At 38.5% G+C, this 17,602-nt stretch overlaps 1 protein-coding gene and 1 long non-coding RNA gene across 2 annotated transcripts; one reads left to right on the top strand and one right to left on the bottom strand.

The window, feature by feature from the left end:
• Positions 1 to 1,218: 1,218 nt before the first annotated feature.
• LOC117256727 (uncharacterized) lies at positions 1,219 to 3,852 on the bottom strand. Its single transcript, XR_004501661.2, has 2 exons — positions 3,732 to 3,852; positions 1,219 to 2,331 (listed from the first exon to the last, which is right to left on the bottom strand). It is a non-coding gene; the product is annotated as an uncharacterized LOC117256727 (long non-coding RNA).
• Positions 3,853 to 5,753: 1,901 nt separating this feature from the next.
• lsm3 (LSM3 homolog, U6 small nuclear RNA and mRNA degradation associated) lies at positions 5,754 to 16,781 on the top strand. Its single transcript, XM_033625801.2, has 4 exons — positions 5,754 to 5,883; positions 8,869 to 8,979; positions 9,164 to 9,259; positions 13,069 to 16,781. Exons 1-4 carry the CDS (start codon positions 5,863 to 5,865, stop codon positions 13,147 to 13,149), a joined length of 309 nt encoding a protein of 102 aa, XP_033481692.1. The 5' UTR covers positions 5,754 to 5,862; the 3' UTR covers positions 13,150 to 16,781.
• The last annotated feature ends 821 nt before the right edge of the window (positions 16,782 to 17,602 follow it).

Consider the following 17,602-nt stretch of genomic DNA (forward strand, 5'->3'; position numbering starts at 1 on the left):
TCAAATTAGTTTGCTAAGTGTTACATTATCAAGGCGTTTTCAATTTCACCCTTTTTTACAAAGTCCTGATGGAAGCGTTCGTTCCACATGATGTGTCCCAGGACCGTCGGAAATCCAACAGTGACTTCTGTTTTTACAGTTTCTGGCTCTGATAAATGGTGAAAACGTGCCCGCAGGTTTGGAAAGCACGCTTTCTTTAAAACGTTAAATACAAAATACAACCATTTAAATTTATATGCCCCTCCCTCAGTCCCTCCCCAGTGCTTAACAAATTGACAAGCCTCCCCCTTTATGGCACCATCCCCTCCTGATTTTACTCTTAGATTTTTCTAATTTGTTATTCACAAACAAACAGACTCATTTGAAGCCTGAAACATGAGCCACATTACCATCCGGGCTAACTCAGAGCTGAGACTCATGTTTCCTATCTGTCATGTTGTGTTGCCATGGAAACACTGGTCAGCAGGTGTCACTGACTGTTACCATGAAAACCAATCAGCAGGTGTCACTGCGCGTTTCCGTGGCAACAGTAGCTCCTACAACAGTAGTTCTGTTAGTCTGGGGTGCGTTCCCAATAGCATACTTTTTCTTTTTGTTGTGTGCAGTATGCACACAACAAAAAGTTTGCCAGAGACAAAGATCAACCTGCTGTTGTTACTCTGCAATAAAGTTCAGCTATAACTGCACAGATTGTAGATTCTAATATTTTCTATGTGCAAAAGTGAAGCTACATTTGCATTTATGTTAATTATTTTTATAGTCATGTCCTATTGTTTGTATTATTTTGGATTATTTTGTCCACTTAATCGTTTAATATTCCTATTAGGGCTATTCAACTGGTCATCAGTTACTTGAATTCGCTGTCATCCATCATCATGACCTCTGACAGCTGTCAGTGAGCTGTCATCTGTTTGTGGCTCAGTTGATGTGATGTAGGCCAGTCTTCCGCTGTGTGTGCAGAGGATTGTGGGTCAGAATAGCTGTGGAGCCATGCTGACTTGCAAACTGCAAAATCGGACCAGATGTGGTAGCACATCCTGGTATTTTTGGCACACTGTATTTGACATTTATCTTTAGCAACTGTCAGTAGCCATATTTCCTTTATGGTTTCCTTAGAGGAAATACTGACCCTGTCTCTACTGTTTTTATTTTATTTTTTTGCATTCTTGCTCCTAAACAAGTTACATCACTCACCATCACTGAACGATTCAACAGACATTATGATGAGATAAAATGTGACTTTATTAATGTTCTCAGTCTGCATTAAATTCAGACATATTTTAATTCCAGTGACACAAACAGAGCAACATTCAACTTCTGTAAACTTTGACACAATTTCATTAAAAAAATTAAAAAATAAAATTAAATAAAAAAAAAAAGCTTTTAATGTAATGGTTATATCCAGCAAAATATCTGTCACAGCAACATTTAATTATACACAGTTCAAACACATCATACAATCTGGATCATTTATAGCTCTTACATCTGCTTTGTAAGTTCTCCCTTCTTGTTAGTGTGCTTCTGAGAAAACAAAAGAGAAGAAAACAAATACAGTGCAGTAAATGTCTTAAAGTAACTGTAAAATTGTTTGTTATCCTGTAGTCCACTCAAACCTCCTCCAAATAGCCAGAACCAGACTCAGGACCATGGGAGACAGGGCCTTCTGTGCTGCTGCCCCACATCTGTGGAATGCCCTCCCTGACACCTTGAGGGCACCACAATCCACTGACTGTTTTAAAAAAGGTCTCAAGACATTTCTTTTTTAGCAAAGCTTTTGGTCCCCCTTAGATGTTTTTGTTTAAATCCTTTTAAATAACTGCTCATCTTGTTTTTATTCTCTTCCATTCCTTTTTTTTTTATCTTTATTTGTTTTTAACTTATAGCACTTTGAGATCTTTTGATGAAAAGGGCATTATAAATAAAATGTATTATTATTATTATTAGTGACATTGTCAATCTGTAATGTTACTTGACCTTTGGGGAGAACTACTTTAAATGTCCTCGCTTTCTTTACTAAAACAAACTTCTGAAAACTTCCTCAATTATGTCATTTTCTTGTTCTCTTTTTATGATCTGTTCCTCCAGGATTACTGTTATCTTATTTCTTTAAATGCAATAAATAAAAATAAAATAAAATCCTGCACTACTACCTACATAAGTTATTTTTTTACACAAGGACACAGTGACCTCTCTGCAATGACAAATACTTCAAGTTTACCACAGCTTTTAAAACAAACTGAATCACTCAGTTGGACTGATGACCTTCAGCAGACATTGACGTCACCTCCTCTCTTCCTGGCGTTGGGCGCCATCTTGTGGCCGGTGTGGATCCTGCAGGATGTGATGACAGAGCAGAGAGGAGTGAGGGGAGCAGCGAACAAGCATTCAAGAAGTCAAATTCAAACATATCAGCTGGTGTGAAAATGTGACACTGTGCGTAATGGCTGTTTTTACTTCCATCAGTCAAACTCTGGTTCTGAGCAACATGTTAGCCGCTATGTTTAGTTTGTAGCAGGGATTTCTTCCACCACAGAGCCACTCTACAGCTGAGGGTGGAATGGGTATCGCCACTGCTCTGCTCTGCCTCCTCAGCTTGCACAAACACCCAGTATGAAGCACTGGGCTGAACTGGGAGAAGAGGCTCACACACACACACACAGCAACACACAAATCCTTCATGTATCAACTGAAAAGACGACACACAAAGAAAAATGAGACGTGTAAAAAAGAGTAAATGAGCTTTGTTTCAAATTAATTACACAAAAGCACAAAAAAAGTTTCTAAAATCAGAGTTATAACAATAGATTAGTCGATCAACTGAGTTTTACAGCAGTTCTTTTGATTAATTAGTAGTTAAATTCAATTTTAGTACAAAGATATTATATATGTTACTGCTCCAGCCTCTTAGATGTGTAGATAACCTTTTGTTCTTGTGTAACACACACTAAATTGAGTATTGTTGGCTTTTAGACTGCTGGTTGGACAAAAAATGAGGTACATTATCATATGTCACTTCCACCACTTCTCAGTGCAAGTGTAGAAGAAAGGTAACTTCTAGAAAAATCAATATCTGCTCATGTGTAGCAGAGATGTGCATGTTAGAATAAAACAAAAATAATAAGTCACCTCAAACAGTTTTAACAACATTCAGCCCAAACTAAAACTCTACACAGCAGAAGGGACAGTGTCAAATATTCTTATGGGGTTATTGTTTTATTGTCTCTGGCGTCTTCTTCAACTTTCCACTCTGCTGCAGGACACGTGCATACGTGGCAGAAACACAGTGGGAGCGCACTCACAATGCCTCGACATTAACCTACTTATTTTCAGATTAAATCGCAGACATGAATGTGACACTGTAAAAATCCACCTAAATGATGTCAGCGTTTTTATTTACACCGCTCATGTTGCAGTTTTCTTCTCACATGCACGAGCCAGCGGTAATAGGTGTCAGTGTCATAGCTGACGTAATATAACTGTTATTCACCCTCTGGATATTAATGTCGTGTATTTTAGTCGCTAACAGTCGTTTGAACCTGAACTCACCTCTGACCGTGTAACGTGATCGTCCTGCTGTTTAAATGTGACGCTGCAAACTTCAGTTGTTGCTCCACAGTCGCTCCAGTAACACAACACACACTGTGCGACTGTGGTCTATGTTTTATGACGTAATGACAATGAGTCTAAACTGGCAACAAAACATACATGTTCAGGTGGTATTTATCACCTACCTCAGAGCAGCTGGAGTGTTAGTGTCGCTTTGTGCCGACATGGAGGATGGAAAGGTCTGGAAAGAGAAAGAGAGGAGAGTGGTACTTAGCGTTACCGGCGCGTTGCCAGGTTTGCTGTTTATCCCCCTGCACACTGGAAAACGTATTCAGATTCTTTACTCAGGTAGCAGTACAAATACTAGGGGTGGGACTCACTTTACGATATTATCACGATATTTAAGTCATGATATAGTATTATTGTGATTTTAAATATGTTGCGATATGCTGAGTATTGTGATAAAATATTTTGTGATTTACTGCCTTTTTTCAATTCTAAATTATGTCCCCAAAGGAAAACTATAGCTGTGACTCAATTCAGGAGCCGCAGCCTTTGGTGTCACTTTGTTGCGTACAAAGCTGTCCAATTTTGAAGGCTCCTTAAAATGCGGCCTTCTCTCCCAGAATGTGATGGATGCAACAGATGAATCTTTCATGGCACAGCCTATCCCAAGATGCATTGCGCACCAGTGACGACTATATATTAAGTTAAGTTGACTAACAGTTGTTAACTAGCTAACTGTTGTTGATATTACTATGAGCTAAAAGCACACGGCTTAAACAATCAAATTTAATAAGTTTACCTGAAAACGGTCCTAGAGCCTGAAATGTCTCCGTTGGTGAATTATCTCCTCAAGTAGTGACGAAATATAACTATATAATAACAATCTCTGGGTTCATGATTAAGTGCGAACAAACTTACTAGCTTACTCTTTCTTTTGTTAAGAGCAGCTGGTTGCTAGGTAACTAACGGCAACGGGTCGGGGCGAGAACAACTGGTGATGCACCCAGGAAATCCTCCACAGACCAGACCGCCCCATTTCAGAGACCGTTCGGTTTGGCTGATGCAGTCTTCAAAGGACGCGTCCTTCAAAGGCTGCAGACGCTGAATTAAGTCAACATCCGTTTATTATTTCATTCTGTTCATCTCACCTCAGCCATTTTTTTGTGTTGCAGCAAAATGTATCTAGTGGACCGAATAAGCAGTTGGTTGGCTGGCGTACCCAGGTGCTCCCTGTATAAGGTTTGTAGCCACATCATCAACCAGGCTTCTGAAGAGTGTGGGGATACGAGGACAGGCCTTCCGACAAGCCTTCAAGTCGCTATCAGAGGCTGCCGAGCGAAGCAGCAATTGGCTCTGGGTGAAGAGGAAGGACCCCAACTGGTCTGGAAGATGTCCAACATGAGGGGTAGAAGCAAAGGAGGCAACTGGTGTCACCGTTGAGCCCTCTGGGGGTGTCATGGGTTTATCAGTGAAACACCAATGAAGGAGGGTGCCCACCTGATGACCCCAGTGAAGTGATTACCTCCCCCACAGTAACGCTTTGTGTGCCAATAGTATATCGCTATACAGATGCCAGTTTTATTATATAAATTATTAATAATATAAATTACTGTTGCAAATACAATTTAAACTTTTGGTAGCCTAGAATAAAAACTAGAATAATGTAATCAGTTTGTTTTTCAGTCCACTAGATACATGATGCTGCAATAAAAATGATAGACGTGAGATGAACAGACTGAAAACATTATCATATTATGAAAAAAAATGTTTTTTATGCACTAAGATGAAGTTTGTCTTTAATTTTCAGTTTCAAAACGGTAATACATCACAGTGTATCACAATATATGCTATCACAATGATAAGCATTTGGCAATAATATTGCATTGTGACCCAAGTATCGTGATAATATGGTATCGGTGGGGGCCTCTGATGATAACAAAAGGTGGCATTTGCATTTATACTTTACAGTAAATAGTTTAAATGTAGAATAAAACAGCTTTATCGCCCAGTTTAAAACATTTTTGTTCAGAAATGTAATTTTAAAAAATCATATGTAATGCGCTACATTACTTTGATGAAGTAATCAAAATGGCTGCAATACTTATCACATTTTTAATAGGGTAACTTGTAATCTGTAATCCATTACATTTCAAAAGTAACACTGACACACACTTTTCATCAGACTAAACTGACAAATTACTTGCAAACCAAACTGCCAGCCCACGCTCTGCACCTCTTTCTAAAACGTGTGCTTTTTACGGACCTGGCAACCCCCGCACCGGTCAGACGACAGGACGCAGACTCAAACTAATGGCGGACGAAGTTGAGCAGGTCGGTGCAGAAGCGTTAATTGTACTGTTATTCTCCAACACAGCGGGTGTGTAACGACACCTAAAGAGGGTCAGCAGATAGTTTTACCCGTGTGTGTGTTTTAGGAGGGTTACCGTGTCTGGTAATTTGTTTTTGGGGGGTTAACGGCTCCGAGCGGCCTGTCAAACAAGCTAGCTACATTAGCCCGGTTAGCATCTAATGCTACAGTCAGAATGACAAAACGTGTTTGATGAGCGGTGTGTGTTGTGTTGAGCTGTCAGAGCTCTGGTTCACGATAAACTGAGCGGAATATAGAATTAAACAGTTAAATATAAGACAGAAGAAAGTTAGCAGTGCCTACCAAATGGCTCCTGTGTTTACTGTGAGCGATAATAACTGAATAACGTTACTGGTTAAACGAGTGTGACTCGTTAGGGTTGGACTTAAAACCTGACTATAAATGCATCTAAATGCTTAAAGGTGAAATGTAGAGAAGGCAGTGGTGTCTGCAGTGAAGAATATAATGTAAAGTTATTAACATTTCTCCACAGCTTTATGTCAGCTGTCCATCTATTTTCAGTCTGTCCTCCAAGTGTTGTCATTTACTTTACCTAACTTCCAGCTGTATGGTAGCAGAATTAGTTGTAATATTAATAATAATAATAATGCATTTTATTCATAGACGCCTTTCAGAGCACTCAAAGACACCTTACAAGATATTTAGAAACAAGCAGCAACGTATCCACAGATCACAAAGTCAAACAATTCAGTAATGCACAATAAAAGTTAATGAAATTACCACACAAAAAAAAATCATAGTTATAAATGTTAGTTATGAAATCATGATTATAAAGTCAACATCACCATTAAATCAGACCGACTGTGCCAGCTTGAAATGTTGTGTTTTCAGACAGGATTTGAAAATAGAAAAGGAGTCAATATTGTGAATAGTAAATGGACCTGGACTTGTATAGCGCCTTTCTAGTCTTCCAACCACTCAAAGCGCTTCTACGCTACGAGTCACACTCACCCATTTCTCACACATTCATACACTGGAGGCTGAGGCTACTGTACAAGGTGCCACCTGCTACTCAGTTTTTAACCAGGGATGTTCCTGGCGACTAATTTCTCTGTCGACTAAATGAAAATTTTCATTACTTGTCGACCAGTCTAAAAAAGGAAAAAAAAAAAACAATGTCAAAATTTAGCACAACCTATTGTTAAGTATTTGAAACATTCTCCCAAAAAATATTGTGTGCATTAAAGGAAATGGCCACTTTAGAATGAAAATACAGACAGTACTTACTCACCCTCATGCCAACAAGAAGTCAGTCAGTTAGCCTGCAACTTGCGAGACTTGAGAACAAGAACGTCTCTGAACGTTCTCGAGTCTCGCGCGAGTTGCCGTGTAAACACAGCACGCCTGCAGGCTAACTGACCACGGTGAGAAATGATGCTATAAAAGTGGAGTAAATTGCGTCTTTTCAAGTCAATTTTGCATGCTGTGGCTTCAGGGCACTTGGATTACGACGGATGAGCTGTTCTGATGTTTTTGAAATGCATTAGCGGAGATTTATTACATTTTCAAAATGATTTTGGACGTGGGTTCCATGCACTTCAAGTGTATGGGAAAATTCGGCTAGCTGTTATCCTCCGATACCCGAATGAGTTTTGTGGATTAAAAAACTACACTGGACTTCTTGTGGGCATGAGGGTCAGTCAGTACTGTCTGTATTTTCATTCTAAAGTGGCCATTCCTTTAAGAGCCCTTTGAAGCCTTTAATCACAATCTTCAACTACCATGGCGGCTGCATGACAGTTAAGCGGCCTTGTACATGAATAAAACACTAATTGGTTTAACCGACTAATATTTGTGGTGCCGACTAGCGAGGTGGTGGACGTTTAATCGTTTAGACGTCTAATCGTGCGCATCCCTGTTTTTAACACACTCACACACTGATGGAACAGCCATCGGGAGCAAATTGGGGTTCAGTATCTTGCTCAAGGAAACTTCGACATGCAGACTCAAGGAGCCAGGGATTGAATGCTGATCTTCTGATTAGTGTACGACCCACTCGACCCCCTGAGCCGCCTTTACTGTCATGGGGTAGAGAATAAAGGTGACAAGCAGAATCTTGAAATCGATGTGATATCTAACGGGAAGCCAGTGAAGCTGCTGGAGAACAGGAGTGATATGTGCGGCTGAATTGTGGACCAGTTACAGTTTGTGAAGATCAAAGAGGACAGAGCTGCAATAATCTAAACGAGATGTAACCAAAGAGTGAATGAGGATAGCAGCACTCTGAGGTGTCAGTGACAGGCGAAGATGATTAATATTACTGGATGAAAGTATGCAGACTGAGTAACATCATTGGTGTGGGCCTCAGAGGACAGTGTTCTGTTCAGGATGACACGCAGACTCTTAACCTGAGGGGACGCACGGACTTTGGAGTTGTCAGTCGTTAGAGAGAAAAGAAACTATACGGTTTAGCCAAAGTAGATTTAGCACCTACAAGGAGAACCTCAGTTTTATCACTGTTTGTTTTGAGGAAGTTGTACAAAAGCGAAGATTTAAATATTCGTATTAACATGATACTACAAGTCACTGAAAATTAAACAAGTTGCAGGATTCTTCTCCAAAATAACATGCTTTATTCCCCAAATCTTTTCAGCCATTTATGCATGCAAACAAACTCTTCTTCTCTCCTCTACTATCTGTTTGCTCCTTCGTCTCAGATCTTCTACAGCTTCTTCAGTGGTTGTGTGCTGGTAGCTGAGTTTACCCTGTGAATCATGTGTTACACCTCATATATTACCTTCATAGTGGTGCAGCTGGATGCTGTGTGCATTGGCCCACAGCTCTTCAGTGAATGCTTGCTGGGTTTGACTATCAAATAGAATTATGGGGGCAGCAGCACCACTGATATTTCATTCCTTTATGTGTTCAAAGTTGTTGAGATCTGTATCTGTCTCAGACCTAACCAGTGTCCTGTATGTGTGCTGCAGCAACCGACGACCAACACGGTTGAGGAGCCACTGGATCTGATCAGACTCAGTCTAGATGAGAGGATCTACGTCAAGATGAGGAACGACCGGGAGCTCCGTGGTAGACTGCATGTAAGCTACACGCCCAGCATCTACTTACACTATCTAAAAAATAATAAACATTTGGAAGTGTGTGTGGTTGTGTGCTGGGTTTTTACGTTTCAAAGCAGCATGCCAGAAATTTTTGTGTTCCTGTTTTGCAAGCTTTTGTGTGCACTGCTCCCAGTTCATGTTAGTGGTTGTTTGTTTGTCCCAGGCCTACGATCAGCACCTGAACATGATCCTGGGTGACGTGGAGGAGACGGTGACGACGGTGGAGATCGATGAGGAGACTTATGAAGAACTCTATAAGGTACAACATGGACAGCCTCATTTCTTTTCACTGAACAAATTCTTATATATACAGTACAGGCCAAAAGTTTGGACACACCTTCTCATTCAATGCATTTTCTTTATTTTCATGACTATTTACATTGTAGATGCTCACTGAAGGCATCAAAACTATGAATGAACATGTGGAGTTATGTACTTAACAAAAAAAGGTGAAATAACTGAAAACATGTTTTATATTCTAGTTTCTTCAAAATAGCCACCCTTTGCTCTGATTACTGCTTTGCACACTCTTGGCATTCTCTCCATGAGCTTCAAGAGGTAGTCACCTGAAATGGTTTTCCAACAGTCTTGAAGGAGTTCCCAGAGGTGTTTAGCACTTGTTGGCCCCTTTGCCTTCACTCTGCGGTCCAGCTCACCCCAAACCATCTCGATTGGGTTCAGGTCCGGTGACTGTGGAGGCCAGGTCATCTGCCGCAGCACTCCATCACTCTCCTTCTTGGTCAAATAGCCCTTACACAGCCTGGAGGTGTGTTTGGGGTCATTGTCCTGTTGAAAAATAAATGATCGTCCAACTAAACGCAAACCGGATGGGATGGCATGTCGCTGCAGGATGCTGTGGTAGCCATGCTGGTTCAGTGTGCCTTCAATTTTGAATAAATCCCCAACAGTGTCACCAGCAAAACACCCCCACACCATCACACCTCCTCCTCCATGCTTCACAGTGGGAACCAGGCATGTGGAATCCATCCGTTCACCTTTTCTGCGTCTCACAAAGACACAGCGGTTGGAACCAAAGATCTCAAATTTGGACTCATCAGACCAAAGCACAGATTTCCACTGGTCTAATGTCCATTCCTTGTGTTTCTTGGCCCAAACAAATCTCTTCTGCTTGTTGCCTCTCCTTAGCAGTGGTTTCCTAGCAGCTATTTGACCATGAAGGCCTGATTCGCACAGTCTCCTCTTAACAGTTGTTCTAGAGATGGGTCTGCTGCTAGAACTCTGTGTGGCATTCATCTGGTCTCTGATCTGAGCTGCTGTTAACTTGCCATTTCTGAGGCTGGTGACTCGGATGAACTTATCCTCAGAAGCAGAGGTGACTCTTGGGCTTCCTTTCCTGGGTCGGTCCTCATGTGTGCCAGTTTCGTTGTAGCGCTTGATGGTTTTTGCGACTCCATTTGGGGACACATTTAAAGTTTTTGCAATTTTCCGGACTGACTGACCTTCATTTCTTAAAGTAATGATGGCCACTGGTTTTTCTTTAGTTAGCTGATTGGTTCTTGCCATAATATGAATTTTAACAGTTGTCCAATAGGGCTGTCGGCTGTGTATTAACCTGACTTCTGCACAACACAACTGATGGTCCCAACCCCATTGATAAAGCAAGAAATTCCACTAATTAACCCTGATAAGGCACACCTGTGAAGTGGAAACCATTTCAGGTGACTACCTCTTGAAGCTCATGGAGAGAATGCCAAGAGTGTGCAAAGCAGTAATCAGAGCAAAGGGTGGCTATTTTGAAGAAACTAGAATATAAAACATGTTTTCAGTTATTTCACCTTTTTTTGTTAAGTACATAACTCCACACGTGTTCATTCATAGTTTTGATGCCTTCAGTGAGAATCTACAATGTAAATAGTCATGAAAATAAAGAAAACGCATTGAATGAGAAGGTGTGTCCAAACTTTTGGCCTGTACTGTGTGTGTATATATATATATATATATATATATATATATATATATATATATATATATATATATATATATATATATATATATATATATATATATATATATATACATACATACATACATACATACATACATACATACATACAGTTCGGGTTCCAAACTAGTCTGGACATACGGGACCTTCCTGAAACAATGAAATAATACTTATTTACTATTAGCAATGTCCTTGCATTCATTTCTCTTCCAAAATGGAATAAATGCATATTCAGACACAGGTAAAGCAGGTAAACTCTGTGTCAGGGCAAGTGGAGTGCCTCATGCAGGTGTCCAATCGGGCAAATAAAAAATAAAGTCCTGCATCACTGACACATTAAAATCTGTCTGTTTGTCCAGGAGACAAACTCTTATTTTCTCTAAAAATGTTACATTCTTAACAACAAAAAACAGCGGCGTTGTGTGACTTTATTTATTTTAAAAGTATTTCTCCTGTCACAGAAACCACTGACAGTAAAACCTGTGTTTTGAATGTTATTATCAAACTGTTGGTGATGTGTCGGTGTTTCTTTTCCGGTGCTCTGCACACATCCAACATCTGCCTGCCCTCATCTGTAGCTCTCTGAGGCTGTGACTGTGCACCGCCGTTGCCTTGCTTCAAAGGCGACGGTGTCGTCACTGGCACAGCTCAGAGGGGACTGTCAATGGGCAATAACCTGATATTTTTAGGTTCATAAAATGCACTAAATTTGTGAATATGAATGATATGTATACAGAGATTCCTGGTATCTTTCATCGCAACTTCTCAAGATGTTGAAATATTAACATTAAACCACAGCTTATTATTATTATTATTATTATTATGGATTATCATATAATATCACAATCAAACATCACATCTGATTTACTTGATACTGGATAGATAATATTGGTTCTCTCTATACTCAACTTAAGATGTGACATATGTGTGTTCTGTACATATATCTGACAGGGAAGTCCCGATCAGATTGTTAATGCCCCTGATACTGATCTGAGTCATTTAATATTGAGTATCTGCTGATACTGATTAGTGATCCCATATTTCTGTTTTCCTAGATAACACACGCACAGTGCACCTGTATTCAGTGTGTATGTATGTGACTGAATATCTGCAGTGGAGTGCATTACAACCCTGCATTGAAGCTGTTCCTTAATGTTTTTTTCTTTCTATTTTATTTGTTACAAAACAAAGTATTAAACGACAGACTCTCTCTGAAATCTTTTTAGCCTTGTCGCCGTCTCGAGGGAATTTCTTTGTCACTTTAACAGTGTATTCTCCAGTGATTCTGTGCAGCCTCTGTTCCCTGAATGACATGTATTCTGTTGAGTGTTTATTAATGTCGTCTGAACCTCTTTTGCACAGATTACATATAATCTAATTATAATTATAATCTAATATACTAGCTCAGTGGTTCCCAACTGGTCCAGATCTCTCATTAGTCATTATTTCTGTTCTCTGTGCCAAAAATTCTCAGTACTTAAAAATAAAGTGTGTTTTTTTACAAACTTGACAATGTTTGCTAATCACTTGGCGTCCATTCAGAATGGAGCTGTGACCTGCTTTTGGACCACAGCCCACCAGTTGGGAACCACTGTTAGCCTACTCTGATTGGCTCTTTGTTTGCGGGGTTTTGTTGCGCTTGCAGCCGCATGGTGAAAGTGATGGACCGCTGTCTGTCGTTGGAAATTAACTTTTTTTGGCTGCTGAGTGAAGAAAATTTAGCAGCCACTTGCATTTTTTACCAGCATGTGGCTGATGCTGATTTCCAACAGGCCCTGATGCCGACCTTTGAGATCAGATCGGGACGTCCGAGATACAGACTGTTATGAAGACTTGTTTATGACTTAACTGTGGTTTTGTAAATAAAGTCTTCAGATTTTATTTCTTTAATGTGCAGGTAGATTTTCAATCTACAGTTTGTCCAAAAAAAAACAAAAATTTTAGCCACTGAAATGACCACCTGTAGGCACCTGTAGCTCACTACATTAAAACCTATCAACATCCCTGAATAATAAAAATATTCTTTGTGTCTCTGTTAAACACATTTTAACAAAGTACTGTGACGCATCCTGAAGTTAAAGCGTGCATTTCTGGTGTCTTTTTAGTCGACCAAGAGGAACATCCCCATGCTGTTTGTCAGAGGAGACGGCGTTGTCCTCGTAGCTCCGCCCCTCAGGGTGGGCTAAGCCTGGCCTCTTCCTGGTGTGAAGGAGCGTTTGTGGCAGCTGGGAGGTTTCTAACCCTGATGGGAGAGGGTGGTGCTGTCATGACAGGCTGAAAACGGGTTGGGTTCAAACATCTTCAGCACCCTCAGGTCAGACTCTTTGTCAACACCGTCCCCTTTTTACGTAACATTCATGACCTGAAGGTCAGATACTTCACCGATTCTCAACTTCCTCCAGTGCAGCTGCAACATTATAAAACATCTTTTGACTCGAGGAAAGAAAGAGGACTTTTGTTTTGGGGAATGAGGGCCTATTTATTTTGTTTTTATTTGGGCAAATTATTAAATAGATTTTGGGATTCTGGGTGATTTCAGGCCGACACTCAAGCTCTGTTTTCCAGGATATTTGATTTGACCGTTAACAACCCCCACTGTTTCAAGCCAGAAAGGTTTTTTATTTTTAATCACCTCAAATGACCTCTTAGTATCCCCGCCTCTACCATCACCAGACCAAGTTACAAATGTCTCATCATGGTTTAATGTAGCTGAACTGCTCCAGATGTGTGTATGTAAACTTGTTTTGTCCGATTGGTCGAGTGTAAATCACGAGTATTACCAGACAACAGACTGAGCACAGGGGGTCATGTGATTATTGGATGAAGTGAAACTTTTATGTTGGTTCGAAGCAGAATTCTTGCATTTTCTCCAAACCCATGATCTGTGAATATTTGGGAAGTTTCTTCGGGACGGTTTTAGTTTTTGTTTTTTTATATATATTTTTGTAGTGTTTGTGGGACGTGGGAGTCATGCTCAGATGTGTCAACATTTGTTCTCATTTGGTTTTGGTAACTTGAATAAAAAAGCTAATTTGAAAAATAAAGTCTTTCAAGTGTTGTGTGAAAATTAACAGTCACGAATGAACAATAGAGCTTCAACCGTTAGTCAGTTGACAGTAAATTAATTTGCAATTTTTTTCTGTGAAATAAAACAAAATATCTTTACGTTTTGGGTTTTTGGTCGAACAAAAATACATCTGAATGTCAGTGTGGACTGTTTGAAAGTTTAATGATTATTTTTCATAATTTTCTGACATTTTAAGAGACAAAACGATTACGTCATAAAGCTATTGAACACACTACCTGCAGAGATCAGGGGAGCTAGCTCAGTTAATATTTTTAAAAGAAAGCTAAAACATATCTGTTCACTTTAGCTTTTAACTATACTAATTAAATGAAAACTAGCTCCACCTTCACCAGCTCTCATCGAACAGTGTAATACACTATATTATTATGCATAAAACTATTTTTTAATTAAAACTGAATGCTTTTTGTCATATTTTAAACTCAAAACACTCCAAAAGGTTTCATTTGTGAATGAAAATCACTCAAAATTCTACCTTAGAGTTTGCTGCTCTGGTTAATACACCGTATCAGAGATGCTTATTAATGTATAAGTAGCATTTTAATGCGATAACTAGTCAAAATGGAGCTAACTTTAATCACATTCATGTGTTTAGTCTTGCAAGGCTCGATCACCAACCTGGAAAGTGGAAAGAAAGCAGTTACAAGACCCTAAAAGGCCCAAGTTCAGTTGGTCTGTCGGTGGGTTGTACATTAATAAAAAACAACTTGAGTAAAAAAAAAAAAAAACTATTATAGTTCCTGCTTTATTACCAAATCTATGTGGCCTGCCCCTTGTTGAAGGGCTGTTTCAAATGTAGCTTTAAAACTGCACTTACTGTGAGGGGAGTATCTGAGCGAATGTTCAGAGTTCTTGTATTGCTGCATTTTGACCACTAGATGGCAGTGTATACCCAATAAACCATGTACAGTGTGGCTCTGTTGAACAGATGATGATGATGATGATGATGATGGGAGTGATCCATCAGTATTATGTGTGAACAGGCTGCTGGCTTCACTTTACCCACAATTTTTAAGACAAAACTGAACTTTGACCGTCAAGTATACAGTCAGTGTCCTACAAAGAGTTCAGTTTCTAACAGTTATTATCACATTAATGGGTGTAAGGTTTAAAAACATGTTCAGGACAAAAAGGATGCACTAATAGATATTAAAAAAATCAATAATCTAGTATGTATCAGGATAGATGATGCTGTAATATAGTGAATTAATATAAATACATTTTGGGGAGTTGTCACAGACCACAAACTGCAGGAAACCACATATAAATCATGTAAACACAAACATGTTAATTGCAAATATCCTCCTGAGACCCTGTGTCCTCACATGACGACATCACAGTTTGGGTTTACTGGACCTTATTCTTCATTCTGTTTAACTCAGACCTGTTGTCCTCGTTTGTGGACACTTTTGTGCCATCTAGTGGTAGTAAGAGCACAATACACCAATCCATGCAAAAACAAGATGGCAGCCATCTCTGCCAAGTCAGTCTGCAGCCGACGGAAAAGTGGACAAGGAACAAACCTGATCACATTTTATGGTTGAAACTTATTTAGTTTTGATTAATAATGTTTGTAGACTAGACACTGTAAATTAGGAAGTTCTCATTTAAAGATATTGGGAATTTATCACCAGCTCAGTGAAGGATACTGGGACGTTATTACCTTTTGACAGTGTTTAGTTTTTATACTTATCAGGTCCTGCTGATCCCACATAGCTAGAAGAAATTAAAAATGCATACCAAACAAACATTCGGGTCTCAGGAGGATATTGCACAAAACAAAATGCATCTTCATCTAAATTCATTACACGCATACAGTTTCATACATTAAATACTATGTGGAGGTTACAAAGAAAAACAACCACAGGTTCAGCCACCACAGGCCACAACAATGACTCCCATAATCCTTCTGTGTCTGGTCACGAACACTTGGTTGTAAAATATTTTCATTCTCAAGATGTCCAGTTTAACAACACTGTCAACTTTTGACAGACGGCAGCACCACTGAAATAAAAACCCATTTAATTACATCATCTCTGAACAATAACTCAGCATCACACCTGACACTGTAAAGGCTCAGTTCACCCAACACACAAAGAAGCATCTTCTCACCCTCGTCTCGTCATGTAGTCATGTTGATAGTTTCGGCCTCCACTCAGATACAATGGAAATTTTATTTGTGTTGCTTTAAAAATATAAAGCAACATGTCACCCTGGATCGTCCACAGATTGTGTCAGATCGACAGGGACTATTTCTGTTTATTTAAACCATTTCTGAACCGAATCATCGACATATTTGCAGCAGATATTTAACTGTTGTAGTTTCACATCTTCCTTAAAAGGAAAATAAACCTGTCTGCTCATTACTATCATGGCAAAGGAAGTTTTAATTGACCTGAAAGCAGCACCTGTGGAGAATGAAAAATGACCTCAACCAAAACTAAATAGATAAATATGCAAATAAATGAATGGAAAAAAATACAGGAATAAAAAATAAATATGGAAATAAATATGTATGAATAATTATGGAAATAAATAATAAATAAAAGAAAAAATAACAGCTGAAATAAAAAAAAATGAATAAAAATATAAATGTGTAAATAAATAAATAAACAAATGGGGGAAAAATACAGAAATAAAAAAATATGGAAATAAATACATGTATGTCTGAATAATTATGGAAATAAATAAAAGAGAAAGTAACAGCTGAAATAAATATAAAAATAAAATAAATATATAAATGTGTAAATAAAGAAATATGCAAATAATCAAATGAAAGAAAATACAGGAATAAAAAAATAAATATGGAAATAAATACATGCATGTATGAATAATTATGAAAATAAATAAAAGGAAAAATAACAGCTGAAATAAATATAAAAATAAAATAAATATAAATGTGTAAATAAATAAATGGAAAAAATACAGGAATAAAAAATAAATATGGAAATAAATACATGCATGTATGAATAATTAGGAAAATAAATAAAAGAAAAAATAACAGCTGAAATGAATATAAAAATAAATGAAAATTTAAAAAATAAATGTTTAAATAAATATGGAAATAAATAGATAAATGCATAAATAAAGTTGACAATTAAACAGAACATAAACCAATACATAGTTTTGTTTTTTGTTTTGATATTTTAGCTACACAGCTACATTTATTAATTTCTGTATTTCTGTCTGTATATCTTACTGAGGCAGGAGGTCCTGACCTGCTTTTATTTATTTAATTTTTTATAAATATGTTTATTTCAGCTTTTATTATTCCTTTATTTATTTAAGTATTTTTTAATTTATTTATTTATTCTTTTATTTATGTATTGATTGTTAGGTCATTTTTCCTCCTCCACATCTGGCAGACAGATGCTGACTCTTCATAAAAACTGTGGCTGGATGGAAATCTCTAAGTTCTTCTTGTTTTTAATTTTTGCATCTGCAGCCGCAGCGTTTGAATAAAAGAAGCTCAAACCCGGAGGAGGTTCTTTTACTGGGAATATGAAGCATTTTGTTGATGCCAGCGGTACTCCGCTGCACCGCCTGTCTTGCCA

Source organism: Epinephelus lanceolatus, chromosome 1 (genome assembly GCF_041903045.1).
Source record: "Epinephelus lanceolatus isolate andai-2023 chromosome 1, ASM4190304v1, whole genome shotgun sequence".
NCBI lineage: Eukaryota > Metazoa > Chordata > Actinopteri > Perciformes > Serranidae > Epinephelus > Epinephelus lanceolatus.